Source organism: Thermobia domestica, chromosome 5 (assembly GCF_964235325.1).
Source record: "Thermobia domestica chromosome 5, izTheDome1.hap1.1, whole genome shotgun sequence".
NCBI classification, from domain to species: domain Eukaryota; kingdom Metazoa; phylum Arthropoda; class Insecta; order Zygentoma; family Lepismatidae; genus Thermobia; species Thermobia domestica.
The window spans coordinates 42,372,864-42,399,930 of record NC_137458.1 but is presented as its reverse complement, the minus strand read 5'-3'; the positions used below and the strand labels follow the sequence as shown (position 1 = coordinate 42,399,930).

General features: G+C 37.4%; 1 protein-coding gene across 1 annotated transcript in view; it reads right to left on the bottom strand.

Annotated features, from left to right (window-relative positions):
- Positions 1-27,067, bottom strand: part of LOC145684640 (uncharacterized) — a 51,773-nt gene that overhangs the window by 2,465 nt on the left and 22,241 nt on the right. The window contains exon 4 of the mRNA XM_081757030.1: positions 17,919-18,072. Within this exon, the coding sequence (XP_081613156.1) occupies positions 17,919-18,072 (154 nt within the window). The remainder of the gene's footprint in view (positions 1-17,918; positions 18,073-27,067) is intronic.

Sequence of the window (27,067 nt, the reverse complement as noted above, 5' to 3'; positions counted from 1 at the left end):
GAAGCTGTGTTAATCAATAAAACAAGATGTAGGGGGAAATGTACAGGGAAACAAAAGGTCTGGCTCAGGATAGGAAAAAGTAGAAAGCTGTGTCAAACAATAATACAAGATGTGGGAAAGAGAAAGAACATGTAGACGAAAGGTGTGGCTGAGGATAGGAAAGAGCGGAAAGCTGAGTCAAACAATAATACAAGATACAGAGAAGAAAAGTAAGGGGAAATTTAAGGTTTGGTTTAGGATAGGGAAGAGTGGGAAGCTGTGTTAATCAATAAAACAAGATGTAGGGGGAAATGTACAGGGAAACGAAAGGTCTGGCTCAGGATAGGAAAAAGTAGAAAGCTGTGTCAATCAATAATACAAGATACAGACAAGAAAAGTAAGGGGAAATTTAAGGTTTGGTTTAGGATAGGGAAGAGTGGGAAGCTGTGTTAAACAATAAAACAAGATGTGGGAAAGAGAAAGAACATGTAGTTGAGAGGTGTGGCTGAGGATAGGAAAGAGTTGAAAGCTGTGTCAAACAATAATACAAGATACAGAGAAGAAAAGTAAAGGGAAATTAAAGGTTTGGTTTAGGATAGGGAAGAGTGGGAAGCTGTGTTAATCAATAAAACAAGATGTAGGGGGAAATGTACAGGGAAACGAAAGGTCTGGCTCAGGATAGGAAAAAGTAGAAAGCTGTGTCAAACAATAATACAAGATGTGGGAAAGAGAAAGAACATGTAGACGAAAGGTGTGGCTGAGGATAGGAAAGAGCGGAAAGCTGAGTCAAACAATAATACAAGATACAGAGAAGAAAAGTAAGGGGAAATTTAAGGTTTGCTTTAGGATAGGGAAGAGTGGGAAGCTGTGTTAATCAATAAAACAAGATGTAGGGGGAAATGTACAGGGAAACGAAAGGTCTGGCTCAGGATAGGAAAAAGTAGAAAGCTGTGTCAATCAATAATACAAGATACAGACAAGAAAAGTAAGGGGAAATTTAAGGTTTGGTTTAGGATAGGGAAGAGTGGGAAGCTGTGTTAAACAATAAAACAAGATGTGGGAAAGAGAAAGAACATGTAGTTGAGAGGTGTGGCTGAGGATAGGAAAGAGTTGAAAGCTGTGTCAAACAATAATACAAGATACAGAGAAGAAAAGTAAAGGGAAATTTAAGGTTTGGCTTAGGATAGGGAAGAGTGGGAAGCTGTGTTAATCAATAAAACAAGATGTAGGGGGAAATGTACAGGGAAACGAAAGGTCTGGCTCAGGATAGGAAAAAGTAGAAAGCTGTGTCAATCAATAATACAAGATACAGACAAGAAAAGTAAGGGGAAATTTAAGGTTTGGTTTAGGATAGGGAAGAGTGGGAAGCTGTGTTAAACAATAAAACAAGATGAGGGAAAGAGAAAGAACATGTAGTTGAGAGGTGTGGCTGAGGATAGGAAAGAGTTGAAAGCTGTGTCAAACAATAATACAAGATACAGAGAAGAAAAGTAAAGGGAAATTAAAGGTTTGGTTTAGGATAGGGAAGAGTGGGAAGCTGTGTTAATCAATAAAACAAGATGTAGGGGGAAATGTACAGGGAAACGAAAGGTCTGGCTCAGGATAGGAAAAAGTAGAAAGCTGTGTCAAACAATAATACAAGATGTGGGAAAGAGAAAGAACATGTAGACGAAAGGTGTGGCTGAGGATAGGAAAGAGCGGAAAGCTGAGTCAAACAATAATACAAGATACAGAGAAGAAAAGTAAGGGGAAATTTAAGGTTTGCTTTAGGATAGGGAAGAGTGGGAAGCTGTGTTAATCAATAAAACAAGATGTAGGGGGAAATGTACAGGGAAACGAAAGGTCTGGCTCAGGATAGGAAAAAGTAGAAAGCTGTGTCAATCAATAATACAAGATACAGACAAGAAAAGTAAGGGGAAATTTAAGGTTTGGTTTAGGATAGGGAAGAGTGGGAAGCTGTGTTAAACAATAAAACAAGATGTGGGAAAGAGAAAGAACATGTAGTTGAGAGGTGTGGCTGAGGATAGGAAAGAGTTGAAAGCTGTGTCAAACAATAATACAAGATACAGAGAAGAAAAGTAAAGGGAAATTTAAGGTTTGGCTTAGGATAGGGAAGATTGGGAAGCTGTGTTAATCAATAAAACAAGATGTAGGGGGAAATGTACAGGGAAACGAAAGGTCTGGCTCAGGATAGGAAAAAGTAGAAAGCTGTGTCAAACAATAATACAAGATGTGGGAAAGAGAAAGAACATGTAGACGAAAGGTGTGGCTGAGGATAGGAAAGAGTGGAAAGCTGTGTCAAACAATAATACAAGATACAGAGAAGAAAAGTAAAGGGAAATTAAAGGTTTGGTTTAGGATAGGGAAGAGTGGGAAGCTGTGTTAATCAATAAAACAAGATGTAGGGGGAAATGTACAGGGAAAGGAAAGGTCTGGCTCAGGATAGGAAAAAGTAGAAAGCTGTGTCAAACAATAATACAAGATGTGGGAAAGAGAAAGAACATGTAGACGAAAGGTGTGGCTGAGGATAGAAAAGAGTGGAAAGCTGTGTCAAACAATAATACAAGATACAGAGAAGAAAAGTAAAGGGAAATTAAATGTTTGGTTTAGGATAGAGAAGAGTGGGAAGCTGTGTTAATCAATAAAACAAGATGTAGAGGGAAATGTACAGGGAAACGAAAGGTCTGGCTCAGGATAGGAAAAAGTAGAAAGCTGTGTCAAACAATAATACAAGATGTGGGAAAGAGAAAGAACATGTAGACGAAAGGTGTGGCTGAGGATAGGAAAGAGTGGAAAGCTGTGTCAAACAATAATACAAGATACAGAGAAGAAAAGTAAAGGGAAATTAAAGGTTTGGTTTAGGATAGGGAAGAGTGGGAAGCTGTGTTAATCAATAAAACAAGATGTAGGGGGAAATGTACAGGGAAACGAAAGGTCTGGCTCAGGATAGGAAAAAGTAGAAAGCGGTGTCAAACAATAATACAAGATGTGGGAAAGAGAAAGAACATGTAGACGAAAGGTGTGGCTGAGGATAGGAAAGAGTGAAAAGCTGTGTCAAACAATAATACAAGATACAGAGAAGAAAAGTAAAGGGAAATTAAAGGTTTGGTTTAGGATAGGGAAGAGTGGGAAGCTGTGTTAATCAATAAAACAAGATGTAGGTGGAAATGTACAGGGAAACGAAAGGTCTGGCTCAGGATAGGAAAAAGTAGAAAGCTGTGTCAAACAATAATACAAGATGTGGGAAAGAGAAAGAACATGTAGATGAAAGGTGTGGCTGAGATTAGGAAAGAGCGGAAAGCTGTGTCAAACAATAATACAAGATATAGAGAAGAAAAGTAAAGGGAAATTTAAGGTTTGGTTTAGGATAGGGAAGAGTGGGAAGCTGTGTTAATCAATAAAACAAGATGTAGGGGGAAAAGTACAGGGAAACGAAAGGTCTGACTCAGGATAGAAAAAAGTAGAAAGCTGTGTCAAACAATAATACAAGATACAGACAAGAAAAGTAAGGGGAAATTTAAGGTTTGGTTTAGGATAGGGAAGAGTGGGAAGCTGTGTTAATCAATAAAACAAGATGTAGGGGGAAATGAGCAGGGAAACGAAAGGTCTGGCTCAGGATAGGAAAAAGTAGAAAGCTGTGTCAAACAATAATACAAGATGTGGGAAAGAGAAAGAACATGTAGACGAAAGGTGTGGCTGAGGATAGGAAAGAGTGGAAAGCTGTGTCAAACAATAATACAAGATACAGAGAAGAAAAGTAAAGGGAAATTAAAGGTTTGGTTTAGGATAGGGAAGAGTGGGAAGCTGTGTTAATCAATAAAACAAGATGTAGGGGGAAATGTACAGGGAAACGAAAGGTCTGGCTCAGGATAGGAAAAAGTAGAAAGCTGTGTCAAACAATAATACAAGATGTGGGAAAGAGAAAGAACATGTAGACGAAAGGTGTGGCTGAGGATAGGAAAGAGTGGAAAGCTGTGTCAAACAATAATACAAGATACAGAGAAGAAAAGTAAAGGGAAATTAAAGGTTTGGTTTAGGATAGGGAAGAGTGGGAAGCTGTGTTAATCAATAAAACAAGATGTAGGGGGAAATGTACAGGGAAACGAAAGGTCTGGCTCAGGATAGGAAAAAGTAGAATGCTGTGTCAAACAATAATACAAGATACAGACAAGAAAAGTAAGGGGAAATTTAAGGTTTGGTTTAGGATAGGGAAGAGTGGGAAGCTGTGTTAATCAATAAAACAAGATGTAGGGGGAAATGTACAGGGAAACGAAAGGTCTGGCTCAGGATAGGAAAAAGTAGAAAGCTGTGTCAAACAATAATACAAGATGTGGGAAAGAGAAAGAACATGTAGATGAAAGGTGTGGCTGAGGATAGGAAAGAGTTGAAAGCTGTGTCAAACAATAATACAAGATACAGAGAAGAAAAGTAAAGGGAAATTAAAAGTTTGGCTTAGGGTAGGGAAGAGTGGGAAGCTGTGTTAATCAATAAAACAAGATGTAGGGGGAAATGTACAGGGAAACGAAAGGTCTGGCTCAGGATAGGAAAAAGTAGAAAGCTGTGTCAAACAATAATACAAGATGTGGGAAAGAGAAAGAACATGTAGACGAAAGGTGTGGCTGAGGATAGGAAAGAGCGGAAAGCTGAGTCAAACAATAATACAAGATACAGAGAAGAAAAGTAAGGGGAAATTTAAGGTTTGCTTTAGGATAGGGAAGAGTGGGAAGCTGTGTTAATCAATAAAACAAGATGTAGGGGGAAATGTACAGGGAAACGAAAGGTCTGGCTCAGGATAGGAAAAAGTAGAAAGCTGTGTCAATCAATAATACAAGATACAGACAAGAAAAGTAAGGGGAAATTTAAGGTTTGGTTTAGGATAGGGAAGAGTGGGAAGCTGTGTTAAACAATAAAACAAGATGTGGGAAAGAGAAAGAACATGTAGTTGAGAGGTGTGGCTGAGGATAGGAAAGAGTTGAAAGCTGTGTCAAACAATAATACAAGATACAGAGAAGAAAAGTAAAGGGAAATTTAAGATTTGGCTTAGGATAGGGAAGAGTGGAAAGCTGTGTTAATCAATAAAACAAGATGTAGGGGGAAATGTACAGGGAAACGAAAGGTCTGGCTCAGGATAGGAAAAAGTAGAAAGCTGTGTCAAACAATAATACAAGATGTGGGAAAGAGAAAGAACATGTAGACGAAAGGTGTGGCTGAGGATAGGAAAGAGTGGAAAGCTGTGTCAAACAATAATACAAGATACAGAGAAGAAAAGTAAAGGGAAATTAAAGGTTTGGTTTAGGATAGGGAAGAGTGGGAAGCTGTGTTAATCAATAAAACAAGATGTAGGGGGAAATGTACAGGGAAACGAAAGGTCTGGCTCAGGATAGGAAAAAGTAGAAAGCTGTGTCAAACAATAATACAAGATGTGGGAAAGAGAAAGAACATGTAGACGAAAGGTGTGGCTGAGGATAGGAAAGAGTGGAAAGCTGTGTCAAACAATAATACAAGATACAGAGAAGAAACGTAAAGGGAAATTAAATGTTTGGTTTAGGATAGAGAAGAGTGGGAAGCTGTGTTAATCAATAAAACAAGATGTAGAGGGAAATGTACAGGGAAACGAAAGGTCTGGCTCAGGATAGGAAAAAGTAGAAAGCTGTGTCAAACAATAATACAAGATGTGGGAAAGAGAAAGATCATGTAGACGAAAGGTGTGGCTGAGGATAGGAAAGAGTGGAAAGCTGTGTCAAACAATAATACAAGATACAGAGAAGAAAAGTAAAGGGAAATTAAAGGTTTGGTTTAGGATAGGGAAGAGTGGGAAGCTGTGTTAATCAATAAAACAAGATGTAGGGGGAAAAGTACAGGGAAACGAAAGGTCTGGCTCAGGATAGGAAAAAGTAGAAAGCGGTGTCAAACAATAATACAAGATGTGGGAAAGAGAAAGAACATGTAGACGAAAGGTGTGGCTGAGGATAGGAAAGAGTGAAAAGCTGTGTCAAACAATAATACAAGATACAGAGAAGAAAAGTAAAGGGAAATTAAATGTTTGGTTTAGGATAGGGAAGAGTGGGAAGCTGTGTTAATCAATAAAACAAGATGTAGGTGGAAATGTACAGGGAAACGAAAGGTCTGGCTCAGGATAGGAAAAAGTAGAAAGCTGTGTCAAACAATAATACAAGATGTGGGAAAGAGAAAGAACATGTAGATGAAAGGTGTGGCTGAGAATAGGAAAGAGCGGAAAGCTGTGTCAAACAATAATACAAGATATAGAGAAGAAAAGTAAAGGGAAATTTAAGGTTTGGTTTAGGATAGGGAAGAGTGGGAAGCTGTGTTAATCAATAAAACAAGATGTAGGGGGAAAAGTACAGGGAAACGAAAGGTCTGACTCAGGATAGAAAAAAGTAGAAAGCTGTGTCAAACAATAATACAAGATACAGACAAGAAAAGTAAGGGGAAATTTAAGGTTTGGTTTAGGATAGGGAAGAGTGGGAAGCTGTGTTAATCAATAAAACAAGATGTAGGGGGAAATGAGCAGGGAAACGAAAGGTCTGGCTCAGGATAGGAAAAAGTAGAAAGCTGTGTCAAACAATAATACAAGATGTGGGAAAGAGAAAGAACATGTAGACGAAAGGTGTGGCTGAGGATAGGAAAGAGTGGAAAGCTGTGTCAAACAATAATACAAGATACAGAGAAGAAAAGTAAAGGGAAATTAAAGGTTTGGTTTAGGATAGGGAAGAGTGGGAAGCTGTGTTAATCAATAAAACAAGATGTAGGGGGAAATGTACAGGGAAACGAAAGGTCTGGCTCAGGATAGGAAAAAGTAGAAAGCTGTGTCAAACAATAATACAAGATGTGGGAAAGAGAAAGAACATGTAGACGAAAGGTGTGGCTGAGGATAGGAAAGAGTGGAAAGCTTTGTCAAACAATAATACAAGATACAGAGAAGAAAAGTAAAGGGAAATTAAAGGTTTGGTTTAGGATAGGGAAGAGTGGGAAGCTGTGTTAATCAATAAAACAAGATGTAGGGGGAAATGTACAGGGAAACGAAAGGTCTGGCTCAGGATAGGAAAAAGTAGAAAGCTGTGTCAAACAATAATACAAGATGTGGGAAAGAGAAAGAACATGTAGACGAAAGGTGTGGCTGAGGATAGGAAAGAGCGGAAAGCTGTGTCAAACAATAATACAAGATACAGAGGAGAAAAGTAAAGGGAAATTAAAGGTTAGCTCAGGATAGGGAAGAATGGGAAGCTGTGTTAATCAATTAAAAAAGATGTAGGGGGAAAATGTACAGGGAAACGAAAGGTCTGGCAAAGGATAGGAAAAAGTAGAAAGCTGTGTCAAACAATAATACAAGATACAGAGAAGAAAATGTATAGGGAAATGAAAAGTCTGGCTCAGGACGGGGAAGAGTGGGAAGCTGCGTCAAACCGAGAAATTGCTGTCCTGAGAAGAATAACAAAGATATAAAGCCAGTTGCGATTGTCTAAAATTTTTCCATCAAACGATTGTGCCTAGTTTCATTCTGTATTTACTATATCGTGTATTAATTTCTACTACTTTGTTAAATTGCACACATTATTCAATAAAATTATAATAATTTACGGGGCAACCATGTTACCTATAATTCTTGGTTTTAGGTCACCAATCTTGAGAATGATTTCACGGAGCTTTTTACTTTTCAACATATCCCGAGACAGACCCTTCACTTTCTTGTAGTTTTTCTATCCAGTTTTATCATTCTTAAATTACTGTAAGGCTGTCACCGCAAATCAGTAATCTAACGAGACAGGAGAAGCACATTTGGGGCGTTCAAGACCCAAGTGAATCAAGTGCCATTACCGAAGTTGTGATAAAGAGACAAAGTTCGTACGATACGCTTATATTCATGGAAATGTTTAACAAAGTTTTTAAGAGTATAAGAGATATTTACAATATTTGGAGGTTATTTTTTAAGCTATGAAAGGAGCTTCAGATAGAAATTTTAAACATGAATTAAGTGCACAATGCCTAAAAAAGAAATAAAATAAAATTTAAAAAAGAATGGACTTGATCCCCTTGTGCACTGAAATTGCCAATTGTGGAAGTTAATCCTAATGAGGAAAGGAAAACATGTCCGTCTGTTCGTCATGATATCCTGGAACGTAATATTATATTTATATTACTCTTTTAAAGAAAAAAAGTAATGAGCGTTTATAGACTTAAGGAGGAAATAAAAAATATTACATGATTAAAATTTTAGTTCACTTCAAATGGAAACTTCAGCGCAGGTGCTAAACGCTGTTAAAGGAGGAAATTAGGTGCAACAGTAGTTTGATCTGTCTATATGTGTCCGAATTTAAACCTTCACCCCTGCTCACACAATCGAGCGATCCGAATTCTCAAACAATAGGAGGAAATCAAAGGCACCTAGTATCGCGTCAAGTTTGGGTATGTGTGTAGTGTCACTATCATTTCTCTCAAGGTGAAACAGTTTTTCGTAGCACTTTTCCATGACACAGATGCAATAACAGTGCAGAGAGAATGGATGTGCATTGCGGTCAACGATCAAGGATATAAGTAATGGGCATAAATATCACAACGTTCCAAGACTTTGTTCACCCAGTAGGGGGAGTAGAAAAAGACAGTGTACTGCCATGACTCCACTTTTAGCTTGGAAGTTACGTTGCAAGGCCCTGCAGGAGAACCTTCCTACACAACATGTGATGCCAAGACGATTGTACGTGGCAGTCAACTGTGAACCGCAACCTGCGTGGAAATTAAATTTCCGGATGTTGTTTAAAAGTCGTGGACATACTCTTACTGCGGTCCATCGGAGGAAAAGAAAGACAGACTCGGACTGTTCAGGGCAGGAGGACAGGGATCCTTGCGGGGGCCCTCTATATATATATATATATATATATATATATATATATATATATATATATATATATATATAATGAATATTGAATAACATGGAAAGTAAGATAAAAATATCTGCTGTATTCGGCCATAGTTACTAGTTGTAGTTTGTTTCGTTCCCAGAGTACAGTAGCCCCCAGCTTTAAATGTGGTCATGGGAAATTATTGGAATGAAACTAACAGTATTGTAAATTCCTGTTTGGGTCCCTTTGTGGCCTAGTAAGAATATATTTCAGCAATATAAAGAATGGGGCTCCAGTATCATATTGTTTAAATGTGTATTAGGGCCTTATGAATGCCGAAATGAGACGACTTTTATAAAGTCGTGCTGGGGCCCTGTAGTAATCATTTGACAGTTATTACAACCATAAAGAAACAGAATAGGCGCCCACCCTGAGACCCCATTACCACGCGTAAATGAAGCTGACATCTTTATGTAGAAAAACCCCTCTCCCCGTAGCAGTAAACAGTGTGGAAGAAAGGTTAGAACCTGTTTCTATATTACTTAAGGATTTTCAGTTGTTAGATCCTAAATGTTTCAACTAAATAAAAGAACGGCTTCCAGAGAACGCATTTGCAGCACTTGCAACTAAGTTAAATCTCGATACGGCTCAACTATCGAAAGAACTTTTTTAATTCGCAAACATGTACGAAGCTTTATCTGTTAGTGACGTAACCTTAAAAAAAGTGGACAAAAGTACCAAACAGGGATACATCAAACGAGATTTCAATGGTGAAGACTCGGAAGAAAAGGAAGGGGAAGAAAGTGTGAAAACTGTTTGAGTTTGTGGCACTGATTGTCCTGTGAGCAGTTATTCTTTTTGACTTTATACAACAGACGAGTTCATTAAGTGCACTCTATGTCACCTATAAATATGCCTTAACATTACCATGTACACAAATGTGCTGCGAGTGAGTATTCTCAAAACTGAAATTAATTAAAACAAAATTGCACTCTCTCCTATCTAAAAACGTACTGAGAAACTTTTATGTTAATCAACATGGAATATGATGTCTCTAGTATATCGATCTTAAAAAGGTGTTAGAAGATCTCTGTAAATTTTCCGTAGAACTGGAGAGGTTGTTGCACTGTTAACTTAGAGTGGTTAGTTTCTTGTGTTCCTTTAACTTCGAATCTACCAGCAGTACCATAATATGATTCAGTAATATGTTTTATATACTTTAATACCTATAATAAACTCTATGCCATATGTTTATATCAGCTTTTAGATTCCTAGAGACATATAGGCTATGAATAAAATTTCGTACACATATATACATTAGGAAACATATGATAAAATTTTAAAACGGTTTAACATATAATTAAAGGCTTTTGTGTGTCCACTAAAACCACATTTGTGAAGCAAACACTTCATTTTTGTGTTATAACTATTCATAATTCTCGATTTGCGAGTACTCTAACTTCAGGTTATATTGATAATGTTTCAGTTAGCATTTTATGAAACCCCATTGGAGAAATAGAGTGTTCATTATAATAATAAGAATAAAAAAATAAGAACATGAAGCTTGAGTCTCCTACATGCTATATTGGAAGGCAAAATGGGGCTCTCCAAGTGAGACTCCTGCTTGGATCCTATACCTCCTCAGTCCGAGAATGGAGAACGATCCGACTGCAGGCTCTACGAATGCTATCTATCTGAGGAAAGGTGGAGGTTTGTTGCCACACTTGATGAAACATGTGTTTATCTACCTCTATCAGATTGTGGGGAAAATTCGAGACGTACCGTATACTTCACAAGACGCAAAAACCCGTCCTGACTTCATCCGTCAGAGCAAAGCAGGTTTCTGAAAGGTATATCTGGTTGTTGCGGGATACCGCTATGAATGCAAGCTAACGATTCAGGAGGTACCTAAAAGCTGCAAAATCAACTCGAGCAATTTATACACAAGATCTGCCTCGTTTGTATGGAAATGCAATAAATTGAGTCCATGTGCGGATAAGGCCTCATCACACATTCTATTCTATACAGAGATTTCTGCTACACATGGTGGCAGATACCTGAATCCAGGCTACTTCCTTCCAGGACATACTAGTAAAGTTATCTGATGCCAGCAACATGTTGGTTTGGTCTATTGAAAAGAGCAATTGCATCTCGTCGTGTCACCATTGTCCGTGGCCACTGGAAATCCTGTCAGAATGAGTGGCTCAAGATTATTGCTTCTGTACTTCAACGGAGCATCCTACAACAGAAATCACGGTATAGAGCTACTGTCAAGACACTTCCTGCGGGTTTTCCGTTCGGAAGATGAGATGTCAAAATCGGACACTGATAGATGGATCAACCTTGTATACAAATATTGTCTTATCTAAATATTAGATGAGATATACGGACCTATTCCAACTTGAAATATTATGTTGGCCAGATCTATGGTTCCTGAGTTATTGGCCATCAAATTTGCGGCTTTGAACTTAGTGAGATTCACCCGATCTTGATCGGATTTGCTGTGTTAGTAGACATTGACCTGCCTAGTGAATTTGTAAAACTTTTTTTGTTGACAGCCATTTAATGTGTCAGTTAGGATGAAGAACATCCGGAATGTACTGTCACGGACGCTCATCGATATCATCGTTAAACTTTGTCCGTGATTGTACTTTTAGTTCAATGCCGTGGAAAATTTACCTCCGCTAAGGACGAAGCGGTCAATTTGACAGCTGCATTAGTTTTGAAGGTGGAAGCGGGTTGCTGGCGATCTATCGTATATCTTCTGTGGTATTATTTTATGGCATCCGATTTTTAATTTGCCAATCATAATTTTTAATGGTTTAATTACTTCATAATAAGTAAAAGAGAAGTAAAAATTTTGTACATAGTATATAGCCGAATATGCATTTACTACAGTGTTAAAAGTATGTAATATATACACAGATATATATTTTTATGGTAAGGGGTATAAATTTAAAAATTCTTAATTCTGTGTATTAAGATATCATTTGAAAATGGTATTTTGCAAAGAAAATTTGGAACCAAATGTTTTAAATTACCGCTGCAATGTCCTGTATTATCTTCAAAGTTATAAGTAACATGCAAAAATATATATAAATTTTTTCTGAACAGTTGATATATTATTTTTATTATTCTATTGTTCGCTTGTTTCTGTTGCACTAGAGAAGAAACACCTCCTCCAGTTCCTTTCCAGGTGGCAACGTACCAAGAACTGACGAAACGTTGCCACGTTGTACCGCAATGGAAATACGTTGGAATAAGAAGGATGCTGAACGAACATCTCCAGAAACGATAGATATGCGTCTGCCTACTTCTCTGATAAAATCAAGGCTTCTAGAACCCCATGCTCCACTGGTCTCGATAGCTATTGGAGCAAATATAAATTTATCGAGGAGATTATTGTATTTCCTTTCCTTTTCTGCCTCTCTACGTCTAGCAACTTCTCCAGCATTCACAACGGTCAACGGCAGGCTTGAACGGGCAAATGTGTACGAACATGTAAAATCCCATACTAGAGATTTGCCTCTCATCCAAGGTATTAATGTCATGCCATCAGGTCGTTTACCATCGGAACGACAACAGCCTGACGGTTCACGAATCGAAGGAATTCCTGCCGTCGTGAGGGCTCGCAAAATGATGTCATTAACAGATGAATGTCTGGTGTTTCTGCCTATGCTCTTCATGCATGAGAGGCCATGCAGGCCGCGTTGGGTAACTTGATCCCCGCATGCTGGACAGCGATGTGGCTCACAAACAGCTGAACCTAGTCTTAGGGCTACTGCGATTCGAAAGGTTTCATTAGACATGTGAAGACCTAATTGGGGAGAAGGTAACGCATTTAACCATGCACCAGCATGGGGAGATGACGCAGCAAGAAGTCTAGCTTTATCCTCTGGAGCAGCAACGGATTGTAAAAGAAGTTTATGGAAATGTACTGCTATTGGTGTGTACCGAGATGCCTGAGAACCTCTTTTGCTGATTTCTGGAAGGTCCGTATCTGTTATATTTATCCATTTGGTAGAGCCTTCTTCAACTATCCCATCTGGGTCCAGGTGGTAGCCTTGAGGAAGGAGAGCCTCGATTAAACGAAGGGATCCGTGGTAGGACGCTAAAAAGGTAGGAATCGCCATATCAACGGTTCGTCGAATACCAAGGCCTCCTAATCCAACAGGTAAGGATGACTGCATCCAAGATTCGTCACTCAAGGAGCAGTTCAAAATTGACTCCAGACCCACTTTGAGGATATGATCATATTTCTTCAGCAGTGGAGTCTCATTCCAAGATGGAAAGCACCGTAGAAAGTAGTTTAGACGAGGGATTGACAATGAAGCACGTAGAAGGAAAAAAGCTCCGTGTGCTGAAATCGAGTCAAGACGAGAGAGAAAATATTCTAATTTGGATATTTGGGTTGATAGCACAGTTGTAAATGCTTCCTTTGTGAGAGCAGAACCCAGAAGACAAGCATCCTGTTTGCTTAGGAGACGTATTCCTGGTGCAACTTCTCCAAATCTTCTGAATAATTGTTCGGATGTGACTTCATCTGATCCAAGAAAACCAACTTCGCATTTTGAGAAATTCAAATGTAAGCCCAGATCTGACGCTTTCTCATTTATATGTGTTAACGTTGAAAGGACTGCCTCAGGTGTTTCAGCAATAGTCCCATCATCCAAATACCAGATGTTTAGTTCAGTATTAATCGAATTTACTAAAGAATGTATTGTTATGGCAAAAAATGCTGGGCCCAAGGGATCACCTTGTTGTACTCCTCTCTGGGATGAAATAGTGTCTTGGCCTAAGAATAGGTTACTGGGTTGAGCGTAACACTGGTGAACATATGGGTATATTGCGGGAAAATATTTCAATACCTCAGTAAGCATGGAGTCCCGGCGAAGTTCATTAAAAGCGTTGCGAAAATCCAGCTTTACGTTAGCCTTTGGAGCTCTGTGTGTGGAGGAGAAATATATCCTGGTTGCATGAACGGCTGCTTCGACTCCGTTGGGAATACAAACTCCAAGTTGATGGGGAGACAAAAAGTTCTTAACAGTTAAAACAGATAAATAAGATGCAAAAATTATTTTTTTATATAAAAAGAGTATAACTATGTTTGCAATAATTTTGAAATACTTTCTTTCATCGCAGAATATCTATTCCGTAGTGATGGAAAACAGTTAGAATGTTTTATACGGAAACAGTTTACACATAAATCAATCACTTTTTTTTGTAGTAGTCTCTCTCCCAAATTGAACACTCATTAAGAAACACACTTCTTACAACACACTTGCTTCCTGCATTTACCTACACACTTCTTACATATCTTGCACACCTCCGTAGTATTATTGCCATTACATAGTAGAATTTGGCATTTTTTCCCTTCTTGAACTGTGGTTGATCCCCATTATCCCAGAAATTGCAAATGCTCAGCTTTAGTCAAACATTCTGTGAGCATTCTGAGGAATTGTGTTCTGTTTATATACATTTTCGTTACTTCCTTATAAGCAATCCAGGAGTTGGGACATGCTATATTCATCACGTTAATAAACACATGAACCGGCTTCCTTCTGTTGGGTGATTTTACAGAGTATCTCTGAAGCAACTGGTCAACGACATCGACACCAAATTTGTTTTGCTGTAATAAAGTACAATCTCAAGTTTCTTTTTCTTATCTTGTGACACACGAACTGTCTTATGCATAGTACTGAAAAGAGTGAAGTAATAAATCGTCTTGTTTATCTTGCATTTGTGTATTGTCAGTGTTTTGTCGTTACTGTCTTTGTAAATGTCAGTTGTATACAATTCCTTATTCTTTTGGGAGGTAATTCCTTTTGGAACTACCTTTCGATTGGGCCTGATTCTACCAACTAAACTATTATTATTTTAAGATACTATCATACCTATTTTTTTTTAGGTATTCTATCTACTGAGTAATTCTTCATTATATCTGGAAATATAGATCGTAGTCTTTTTTGCCTAACTCCAAAGCACACTCCAATAACAATGACCACACACCACAATCGCAACGAAATTACAAACCACTAATTGCAAATAAAATATGTTTTCAGTGTCAGTATATGCAAACGGTCAAAATGACCGCTTAGTCCTTCTGGGAGTATTGCAGCATAGCGCCCTCCCTAATGATGTGACAATCTCCAAAAAATTTACACATAACCTACACGTTTTAGTGGAATTTCTTGATTTCCATTAAGTTCAAAGACTAATTTTGATGGACAATAACTCGAGAATTAAAAATCTGACCACCATACTATTTCATGTGCGTATTCAGCTGGTTCACATCTATCACTATGCAGGATTATCATCCGTCCGGCTTTTGTTACAAATGTCCTGTTTCTAACCTGATTTTAATATGTTTCTACCATATATGGTAAATTTGAACCACCATAAGGTATTCAAATTTCAATGTCTAGCCAGCGAGAATGGAATCCGAGTTCCCGTGCACCAGAACTCCGCGTGATAGACATTACACCAGCGGGCGAAACACATTATTTTTGAAGGGCTTTACAAATACTTATTGAAAGAATATGTCTCTCTTCTGTCAACAGTAAGGCCATGGACAAGTTTTATTCCAATTTCACAAAACTCATCGATCCTACAGTTATTCTCGGTTTTATGGGATTTTCTGTAAATGGACAAGAGCTGTTTCTGTAAATGGAACTGGACGACTTAATTATAAGATTAGCTGTTTTCAAAATTATATATTTAAAATAAAAGTGTTTCTCCTTTTTGAAATATAAAGAGTAAGGCATTTTCTAATAAAATGTACCATATTTGACAATTTTTATGTAGCGTCGATATTACTATGACAAGTTTAGTAAAACTTAGGTGCGTTTAGCCGATTATATAGTTTATACAAAATTCTTCCACTAAAGCGAAATCCTGAAGTTGATGGCCAATAACTCAGTAACCAAATGTTTAAGGTTTGTAATATTTTAAGTATGCTAAGGTCACAAATGTATATTATTGTTCTAAGTTTCAACGAAATCAACGAATAAGTTTTATCCGTAGCTTTAGGATACAGCTACTATCCTTGGGATGCATTTAAGAAATATCAAATGAGAAATAAAAAGTAGACAATATTTTGAAAAATATTTTAATGGTTTTCTCGGTTTCCTTTAGCTTAAATCATTTAGTCTAAAAAGTAGTGAGCCCTTGGAGCACGAGATATCGTTAGTATCCCAAATCTCAGGGTATTAGAAATGACAGCGGGCCAGGTTTAAAGTCATACCACAGCTGACGGTTGAAACTGGTATATTTGCAAAGTGTTAGAATTCGTATAATCAAACAAAAGGTATTGCTCCGTAAAACGATATGTGTATGGTCATAATATGTTACTAAAAGCAACAGCTAAAAGATGGTTCAGGCGCTTCAGCTCAGTAAGTTTCTATTTTCAAGATGCTTCTTGCAGTGGGCGACCGATCATAGAATAATAGGTGGAAATTCTAAAACAGGGATGCAAATACGCAACGAAATCTTACTCACCCAAGTAATAAGCTACTAGCCTACATCTCACAATAGAAATCGTTTACTTTTCTTCGGTATGATATTAAATACTCTCCTCCCGCACCGATGAACCACTCACCCCGGGCGAGTGGTTATTTACGTCCCTGTTCTAAAACTTTAAATTTGGATTTCCATTCCGCCTTACAATCAAATTGATATTTTTAATATAATTTTTTAATGTTTGCAATGAAATAAGCTGTACAAATTTCATGGCTGCTTATTTTCTCGAACATATCTTTAACTAAGCAAACACTTATCAAGAGTGGGGGCAGGGAGGAGGTAGCAGGAGAAGGTTGAGCCCTACTGGATACCCGCTATCTACAAGCCTGATTTTTGTTACCTTGACAGCTATTTCTGAGGCATATATCCACATTAGGGCTTCTTTGGTTTACCCAAACTTTCAGTATATAAGTTTGAAGTTTTGTCGTAAGTTTTTATTTGCATAGAATTATATGGGGTGTATCCAAAAGAAGGATCCAATTTCAAAAGTCTATATATCATCCAAATGGAATAAGTTGTAATTGCGAAAATGTTATAAATACTTTGTATGTCCTTTATCACCCTCGTAGACAATATCCAGATGAAAACTAAAATCTTCTCAAACTCTCTATAGAATGCCTTCTTCTGCTGAAATCACTAGCATTATAATTCTGTTTCTGAGGTAATTCACATCAGTTAGTGATGGAGACACAAAAGCACCGTATTTCATGTAACCCTAGAAGAAGTAATACGGTGTAATGTCTTCGGACCTCGGAGCAAAGAGTGTAATGCTAAGTCTTCGGCCCGTTGCGACCTATCCAACGTTGAGGCACTATGGTACTTACATTGGAAACTGTTGAACCTGCCGGTACAAAACTGGTACTGCTCCGTTTCGCTTAAAAATGAGGTTATTGGAGTGGTCATTAAGTTGTGGGAGAACCCTGTTTTCCAACATTTCGAAGTTAGTACTCTCATTAACTGTGTTTTCCTCATGGAAAAATGGACCGTAAAGCTTTCTTGCACAAACGACGAATGCTCTTAGCTAAGAGCGGATTAATTCGAAAATCCCGCCTGAAAGCACGCTCCTGCGCAGTATTACGGAACCAGTTCTATGTCATTTCAGCTTTCTGTTGCAGACTTACTATACTGTATTACATAAGACACTTCTTTTTTACTCAATCGTTTATATTTCCAAATGAAAATTTAACCGTACTTGTTAGATTCGCAGAGATATCTAGCAAGGTCATTGGAACTATATAGCGAACATTTTAAATCACGGTCGACTTGTAATTGCATTGATACGTGTAGAGCTCAGAAGTTGGACTCATCTTTTTGATATGCGGTATATGTCGATCATGTTGGTAATGTTTATACAAAGTTTACTCATTTTAGTAAGTCTAATGGCATTGGAGTAAATTCTATGCTGTTTGTATTTTTACGTCCAGAAAGGAATCTTTCTGCTTTTCCTTCTCCTTTGCTATACTAGGATTAAACTTACCTCCAGATATAGAAAGTTTAGTTATCACTAGGATTAAACTTTCCTCCAGATATACAAAGTTTAACTTTCACTGGGATTAAACTTACCTCCAGATATAGAAAGGGTTACTATCATAGAAATTCCCAGTGTCCTTTGTTGCATTTCTAAGGCCATTTTTATTAGACAAGTACTCAGCCCTAAATGAAAATGTGCTATGATGAGAACACCTATGAGCCATGATAAGAGTAGTTTTGCTTTCTTCTGTAACGAAAAAGTGAAAAAGAGGGGTAACTTAACTATATTTTAAACATTCATATACCTTATACTAGCAATAGCTGGTACCATCTAGTTCTGGTATTATAAACTACAAGATTAACATTAAATTTACTAGATACAAATGTTTATCAAACTGTCTGCAATTTGTAACAAGTAAGACTATGAAGCTGTAACACTGAAGATACATATACGTTTACGCGTTTCTAGTCATGTGCTATATGATTGTCAATAGTACGACAGGTGGGGTAGGCGGAGGCGTGTTGAAGCGGGGAGATGGTGATGATGCAAAATCCGAGACTTTTTTGAAGGGGACCAAATTGCGTGTAACCAGCAAGTTGGCACAAAGACACCTAAGGTGGTCAGAGTATTAAGTGTGACGCGAACAATACCTTAAACGGAATTAAATACAATAATGTTTTACGTCACACAGTTATGCTCCGTAGGCTAGTAGAGACTGATAGTTAATGTAAACTATTATATTGAAAGTATATGAAATAGAAAACAGGAAAATCTCTAGAAAATCAGAGAATACGACGTTGTGCACCACTAACTCACATAGTTTAAGATCGATTTAGGAACGACAGTGTTCAACGTGATTGTGCTCTAAAGAACTCATGATGAGTAAACATCGGCGAAGAGTAGATCTAATAATGGTTGGAAGAGAGACAGTGAACGTAAAATAGTGAAAAGAATAGTCACCAATGACTTTAGATTTCGACAAATGTGACTGGGGTAAAAAATTGGTCCCTACAATAGTATTGCGATGCGAGTTGTAAAATCTGAATGATCCGCAATTAGACTGGAATCACAACTAACAACGGTTTAGCGCAGTGGTCGCGAAACTTATGGAGCTTCTGAGCTATGGTCCCATTTTTAAATCCTACTGTGAGCTACCAGCGAAAAGAACTACCAACTTTTTTTAAAAAAATCTTACATTTGTTTATTTCCTGTAAACTTACATTTCTAGCAAATATGAAATCAACATAACGTGCACAACAGCACGCATATACAATCAACTGTAACAATGTCAGTTGCGCGGGGGAAACAAGCAGTTGTTGTTGTTGTTAGCGTCGCCTGTCGTTATCGTCACCTCGGTAGAAGAATCAAGGTTAACACGATCTACCTAAAATGTCCCCGCGCCCTACTATTAACTTGCGATCAACAATTTGGTAATTCCTGCTTTAGCGCGATGAAAATAATGCCGAGATCATCCAAAGTGGACTTGTTTCTGTACGATGGACTCAATGAAGCTTATGCCCCGAACTCTCTGCAGCCTACTGTGAAACATAGTGGCAACTCTGTGATGCTGAGGATCGCAATTTCCTGGTATTCAGTGAGTCACACTCACAGCATATACTACTGGCAGGGAATAGGGGGACATTTACAGTGACTACAAGTACCTTATAGTCCAGATGTTCTTTTCAACCAATGACACATTTTTTTAAGAGGACAATATGCCAATTTACACTGCTGAAGCTGTTGTGGTGTTGTTTCATGAACATTGAGATAAACAATACCACCATTCCTGACGCGTCTAATTCCCAGACCTCATTGCTGTTGAATACCTGTGGTTAGTTCTGAAGCTTGGACACCGAAGCTGTTGTTATTTTTGAGTTTAGCGTCCCTTTCAGCAGCGAGGCTATATGACACGGGACCTACTGATTAACGTGGTATCCGAACCACATGAGCTCCTGCCGGAAATCGAACCCAAGTCTCCCACGCCGAAGGAGAGTACGCTAACGGCTAAGCCACGAAAAAGCTCACCGGAGTTGTTGTATCCTCGCTGACTGAACTGAATGCTGTACTGCGCGATGAGTGGTATAATATCCTTCTATAAGCCATTCCTGACCTATATGTCTCATTGCACGACGAACGAAAGCTGTTCTGCAGGATAATAATGATAATCCCACACTGTATTCATAAGGGAAGTTCCATTGTCTTTCCGTTATTTTCAGAGCCATCTGTGTACTAGATATAAACTTTAAAATCATGTATCTACTTATTAAAGTGCTACAACAGCAGTGAAAGCGATTTTAGTGCTAGCTTGATGGCTAGTTCCCCAAAGGGTTATGCCCTTTATATGGGAAGAGAAGGAAGAGGAATTTGGATAGATGGTATGTACTGGTGGTCTATGAGTGCATTCTTTATTTATTAGTTTTAATAACAAACAAACAAAAACAAACAATCGATATATTACGAAGGTAAATGTAGAAATAAAAGAGAATATATAACAGCAGACATTATAGCATTATGCTATAATCATAAGGATAGGGAGTAGGTACTATTTCAAGAGATGGCATTGCATTTATTGTGGTTGTGAGATCATATGAAGGACATTATAGCTTTAATGCTATAATCATAAATGAGGGGAATGTATGAGATGGAAATGAAGTGCATCGGACGTCACAACACGTGGGATATGTTAGTGGATGAATGAGCTTATCTTCCGGTCCTGGGGTGGCTCAGGGCCATGATGAAGACAACGTGAACACTGTTAGAACAAATGGACTACTGTGCAACATAGAATGGAAATATGAGAGGTGAATAATAGGTGAACAGTAGGTGAGAGGTGGACCTACTATTATTAGGTTTTATATGCAGTAACGGCATGAATATCGGGATGATCAGGGGGTAAAGTGTAATGATATAATGAAAATGGAAGGGAAAGTGAAGTATGATGAAGGGTGTGTGAAGGGGTATAGGCTATATCAAAGTTCATTGTATCTAAGAGAAGAGCATGTCGTTCCTCGAACCGTTAAATGATATACTTCAGTCGGAGTGCTTCGAGGTGGTATAAAACATGGAGAAAAATGAGGAGCTCGTAGAGTTCATGTGTAGGGCAGGGTAGTTTAATGCGGAATGCAATACGTAATGCATGGCGTTCAAGAATTTTTAGTTTCTCGTAATAAAAGGAGAGGCGTTAATCCAAGCCACGAACCCATACGTTAGTATTGACCGTAGAAAAACTTTGTATGTGTTTAGGAAGACAGATAATGTGAGTCCCCAAATCGTTCCAATTAATCATCTTAATAGATTCAATCTATTATAATCCTTAGCGAAAACCGTCTTTAAATGAGGACGCCAGGTAAGGTGTTTGTTGATGGTACGACCAAGATATATAAAGAAATTAGCGGGTTTCAGGCGAGTGGCGTCAACGGTTAAATTGAGATAAGATGGATTTTTCAGAATTTTACTATGTTTCCTGGGAGAAAGTAGAAATAATGTTTGCGTTTTATCTAGATTGATCTTGAGCCTCAACTGGTTGCATCAGCTGACGAAGGAGTTTATAGCAGACTGCATAGCAGGATTAGTTTGCTGTACTATTTTCCCTGAAGCAAGGAAGGCTGTATCGTCTGCGTATTGAAAAAGTTGGTTGTTGTCTCGAAGTGGTGGTAAGTCTGCAACATACACAAAATGTAGTAAAGGAGAAAGTGCTGCACTGGAATGTAAAAAGATGGGATGTGAAAGAGCACTATTGATTGAGATATAGGCCAATGTGCAAGATAGAAAATTATAAATGAAGGTGACGTTGGCAATAGGAAGTTTGAAATTCAACAATTTAGCAATGCGACCTCGGTACCAATCTTTATCAAATGCTTTTTCGAGATGAAATAATACTAAACACGATGATTTGAAAGTGTTGTAATGATCAGTTATTATAGTGAGCATCCTTAAAAGTTGGTCGTTGATACAGTAATTTTAATGAAAGCCTGCTTGATGATTCGGGAGAAGATTCTTAACATATAGGTTTTGATGGAGCCTGCGAACAAGAATATTTTCTAGAATTTTGCTGTAGATGGATGTTATTTGAATTGGCCTGTAAGAAGTAACACTATTGGCAGGTTTGTCCGGCATTAGGACATTTGACGTTTTCCAGTATGACGGTATGTAACCTGTTCGGAGTATAAATGTGAAAATAAGAGCTAAGAGGTGTAAGAGAATATACGATCCTTCTTTGATATGGCGGTATGTGATATCATCTATGCCAGGGGCATATTGCGTTTTCGTGGTATGGTGTCTTGAATTTCGATTGTGATTATAGAAGCTGTAAGTGAATGGGTAGCTCAAAGTGAGTGGAAATGGGTTGAAGGTGAGGAGACTGAAAACTCACTTTATCGACTGGATGAGCTTTCGACTGGCCAGTAGGTAGTAGAGGAATAAAAGTTGTTTGTAGATAATCGGCAAAAGCATCCGCTTTATCCTTATCGGTATGAAGAGCTTCGTCGTGGTGAATTAATGGATGTGGTGTATGAGTCTTTTTACCTATTAGGATGTTGAATCTTTCCCAAAATTTCGTGGGGTGAGTAGTCTCTGAAAGTTTATTTCAAGTGTCTATCCAGCGGTGATTTTTATATGTTTTTATATAATTTCAGACTATCCGTTGCAATTGTCTATGAAGTCTCAAGGATTCGACATTGCCAGTGCGTTGATAATTTCTACATGGTTCTCTGGAACGACGGATAATTGGAAGGTACCGGGGAGGGAGCTGAGGATGTTGAGGAAAAATATTTAACTTAGGAATGTGGCATATAGCGGCTGCATGAATAGAAGTTGTGTTAACGTCAAGTCCATGATATAACTTTCTTCTGTAGTGGGCGGTTCTAAGTTCAAGAGGAATGTGATATGCTCATTCAAGAGAAATGCGATATGCTTCCCAGCCTGCTTTATCAAATAGTGTGATTTCACGTGATGAAATAGGATTGGAAGGGTTTAAGATTCGGCGTGTGATAGAAAGTTTAATTGGGAGGTGATCACTGCCCATCGGATCAAGTACGTGCACAGTATATCGGTCAATGAGATTATGCGAAATTATGACTAAGTTTGGTGTAGTGTTAGAAATATGTCGAGTTGGTTTGGGTAGTTGCAGAATAGTGCTATAGTATGTGTGGTGATGAAGTCTTGGAAGTGGCGTTTTTGACGATCGGTATGGCTGTGAAATTGATGTCAGCCATGATAACAAACATTCAAAAATTATTGGAAATATATTGAATAAACCCATAAGGAATCTCATGACCTGGGCGAATATAGATTGTTGCAATGGTAACATAAAGGTTTGAAAAATAGAGTAATAGTTAAGTTGTCAGACAAATTTGCTATTGAAAGGTTGAATATGCGATATGGTAAGCTTCGAGGGAAACCAATAGCTACCCCGCCACTTGCTCTACGGGCTGGTATGGTGCTGTTACGGCGAAGTACATGATAGTTTGAAACTTTGCTAGAGTGTGTAGCTGTAAGGTGAGTTTTATTTAGCAAGAATGCATGAATGGTTTCCTCCAAAAGAAGTTGTTCGAACAAAGTCTTATGTTCCTGTAAGAAGCTGATATTCAGAAACAATAAACTAATATGAGAATCTATGTCTAAAAACTCAATGTTGATCAGTTGTAAGATCCGTGTTATAACGAGATACTTTGTATCGGCTCATAATTACATATATCTCGGGCAGAAAGTGCTTTTACACAAGCACTATACCTGTTATAATGTTAATTAAAAATAATAAAAAGAAGAATGTTTTAATATATAAGAAATATACATTATTGTCTAGTTGGTTGCTATGTCGTTGTTTATAGATACTCAGTTAACATGTTTGATTGCAAGTCGGTTTGTGTGAATATACATTAAAAGGGAATCAAAGAATAAATTATTTAATATTCATTATGGACTTGTAATTTCAGTAGAAAAGGTGAGCATACTAGTGAATATCTACCTTTGGTGAGCGACTACCTTTGGTGAGTCGTTGTAAAATTTTTGGTTTACCTCACCCGGAATTCTTGTAAATTCATATCCCGAAGTCTAAAGTAAGGGTGAATTTACTTTAGTAAGAAGGTTCATGAATACGAACTCAACTATTCTTAGAAGTGGCAGAGTAATCACAAGAAAAATCATGATTGGTGAGACAGTAGAGAATGAAACTGTTGACAGTGCTAACAACGAGCAGAATATAGCTCCTATTGCACCCGGAATGTTGACATTAGAAGACAGAATTCTACTAGCATTGCAGCGACAGGAACAAAGCCGAAAGGATGATTTAGAAATTATGAAACAAAATTTAGCCCAGATGTCCGAAGAAGTAAAGCAAACAGTACAGCAAAAATCTGAAGAATTGAGTAGACGGTATGAAGAAGTGAATGGACGATTAGAAAGACAGTATGAAGAATTGAATGGACGATTAGAGAGACAGCATGAAGAATTGGGTAGGCAGTTAGAACAAATAGATCAAAAGTCCGAAGAAGCGAAACAATCTGTAATACAAGCTGTGACAGACATCACGTTACAATTCGACGAGAAGTTAAAAAGATTATCTGAAGATTGCAAGGATAATTACAATCATGTAATCCAAGAAGTTAATATTGAAAAAAAGATTTTGAAGTAATCGAATCTTCTGTTCGGCAGCAAAAGATTCAGGTCACAGATAATTCTAACCAAATACGTGCAAATACACAATTGATATCTACCTTACAGGAGGAAATTAGGACATTACAGATTAAAGACAACGCATACAACAACAACATGGTTAATGATCGTTTGGAGTTCCCTCATTCACAAGAGATGACCTCGCATTCACCCGCAGTAGATCGACGTGGACCTTGCGTTATCTCTTCTTCAAGTAACCCATCCGATGAGGATATTATTTTGGAAAGAATTCAACCAAGGAATACAAATGGGCGGAAAAGAGATGGTGGAACCACACATAACGCAGTAGGTAGAAATTTTCACTCAACACGAACACGAAATGGTGAAAGAAATGTAAAGTTAAGTGTAAAAATGAGCGAAATACGTGCTATGAGTAAGTTTAGTGGTAGATGTAATGAAAATGCTACTTCTTTTCTAGAAAAATTTCAGGACGAGTGCAGTATAATGTGTATAGATAAATCTCAATATATGAAACTAATCCCTCATTTATTACTTCCACCGTGTTCTTTATGGTTTAAAGCAGTACGGGAACACGTCAACACATATGAGGAATTCAAGGCAGCGCTGATTGCAAATTATGAGAATGACTTTCTACTTGCAAACAGAGACGCTACGATTAGAAATCAACCTTTTAATCCTCGCTTGCACAAATCTGTTGTTGATTTTGTTGTGAATACGTATAATGAATTAAAAATCGTAAATCCACTACAATCTGAATCTAGAGTGATCGCATCTATTCGAAATCTACTACCGTTTAAATTACAACAAATCCTGTTTTCTACGCAATGCATGAGTTTTAATCATCTATTGATGCTTGTTCAATGTTATGAAACTCAATACCAGGCGCAGAATCATCAAGCGGGAATAGGCAAAATTAAAAACAATTCAGATAACTTTAGATCAGTACCAGTCCGGAATCTAAATATCCGTAATGTAGACGATACGGAACATAACCTAAATCGAGTAAATTTAAACAATCAGAACAATCAGAATAGGCAAAGATATGATGGGAACACACCTAACCTAACTAATCGTGACAATAATTATGTCAGACCATTTAACCAAAGTAGATTCAAAAACAGACGAAATACATGGCGAAATTCTAGAAATACTGTAAACTACATTGATAGACGTAACCGTAGTTCAAGAGATGGCACTTCGTATCAAAATCAAAATAATGACGCAATTCATGTACAGAATAATAATGCGGAACATAATCATGATTGTGCGGTACAATGTACTTTATTGGAATCATATACAAGTACGAATCTAAACTGATTGCAGTTGATGTGGTAGGGGTTAAACCCATATCAGCTATTGATTCTTATGAATATTTATGTGTGAAAATAAATTTAATTCCTTCTTTTCGTTCACTCGAACATAGATTATTATATCTACCTTTGGCGAATCGTTGTGTTGTTATTGATTAAAAACAAAGGTTATTTATATTATATTGATTTATGTTGAAACTTTATTGTCAAAGATTATATTCAGTAGAAGGTTCATTCTATTAAGCTAATTATCCGACGACTGTACTCATGTGTCACCTTATATGATACTTGGATAAGATTCTTTTGTATCATGACGCCTTGTTGATATGATGTATACTTTAAAATACCATCTTACGTAATTGTTATATAATGCGCCCTGGAAAGAGCAAACATTTTTTTTAACATGACCGTTTTTAATGATCAATGAAATCGTTGATCATTGTAATTTGTGTTTTAAAATGTAATTATCTCTTACGCTTTTGATTTCGCATCCTTCGTTGATTGTATTAGTAAGCGACGACATTTTTAATGATAAAAGATAAATAATAATGGAATAAAAGTTTTATTATAAATGTACTTATATGAAGGAAACTTAATGAAGTTATATATGAAGGGCGATCAAAATGTAGAGAACACAATTATTATCATGTCATTATTATAAACGGACCAGTGTTTCTTAAATATAAAAGTCAAGCTCCCTTGTAACTTTTATATTTAGTCCCTTTATCGGGCGACATTTTATATAACGAGATACTTTGTATCGGCTCATAATTACATATATCTCGGGCAGAAAGTGCTTTTACACAAGCACTATACCTGTTATAATATTAATTAAAAATAATAAAAAGAAGAATGTTTTAATATATAAGAAATATACATTATTGTCTAGTTGGTTGCTATGTCGTTGTTTATAGATACTCAGTTAACATGTTTGATTGCAAGTCGGTTTGTGTGAATATACATTAAAAGGTAATCAAAGAATAAATTATTTAATATTCATTATGGACTTGTAATTTCAGTAGAAAAGGTGAGCATACTAGTGAATATAACTTCAGAAGATATTTTAAGGTGAAAACGATTATTGCCACTAAAGATATAACTGAACCAGGGTTTACGACTACCTTTGGTGAGTCGTTGTAGTGTTAAGAATAGAAGAGTGAAAATAGACATTCTGACCAGAGTAAGGTGCTTGGAAGTTAATATTGAGGATCAGTTTGGTTGCCAGTTGAATCTGTTGGAAGACGTGTTGCCATTGAGAGGGAAGAATATTATGAAGTGTTGTGGTGAGAAAGGAAAGA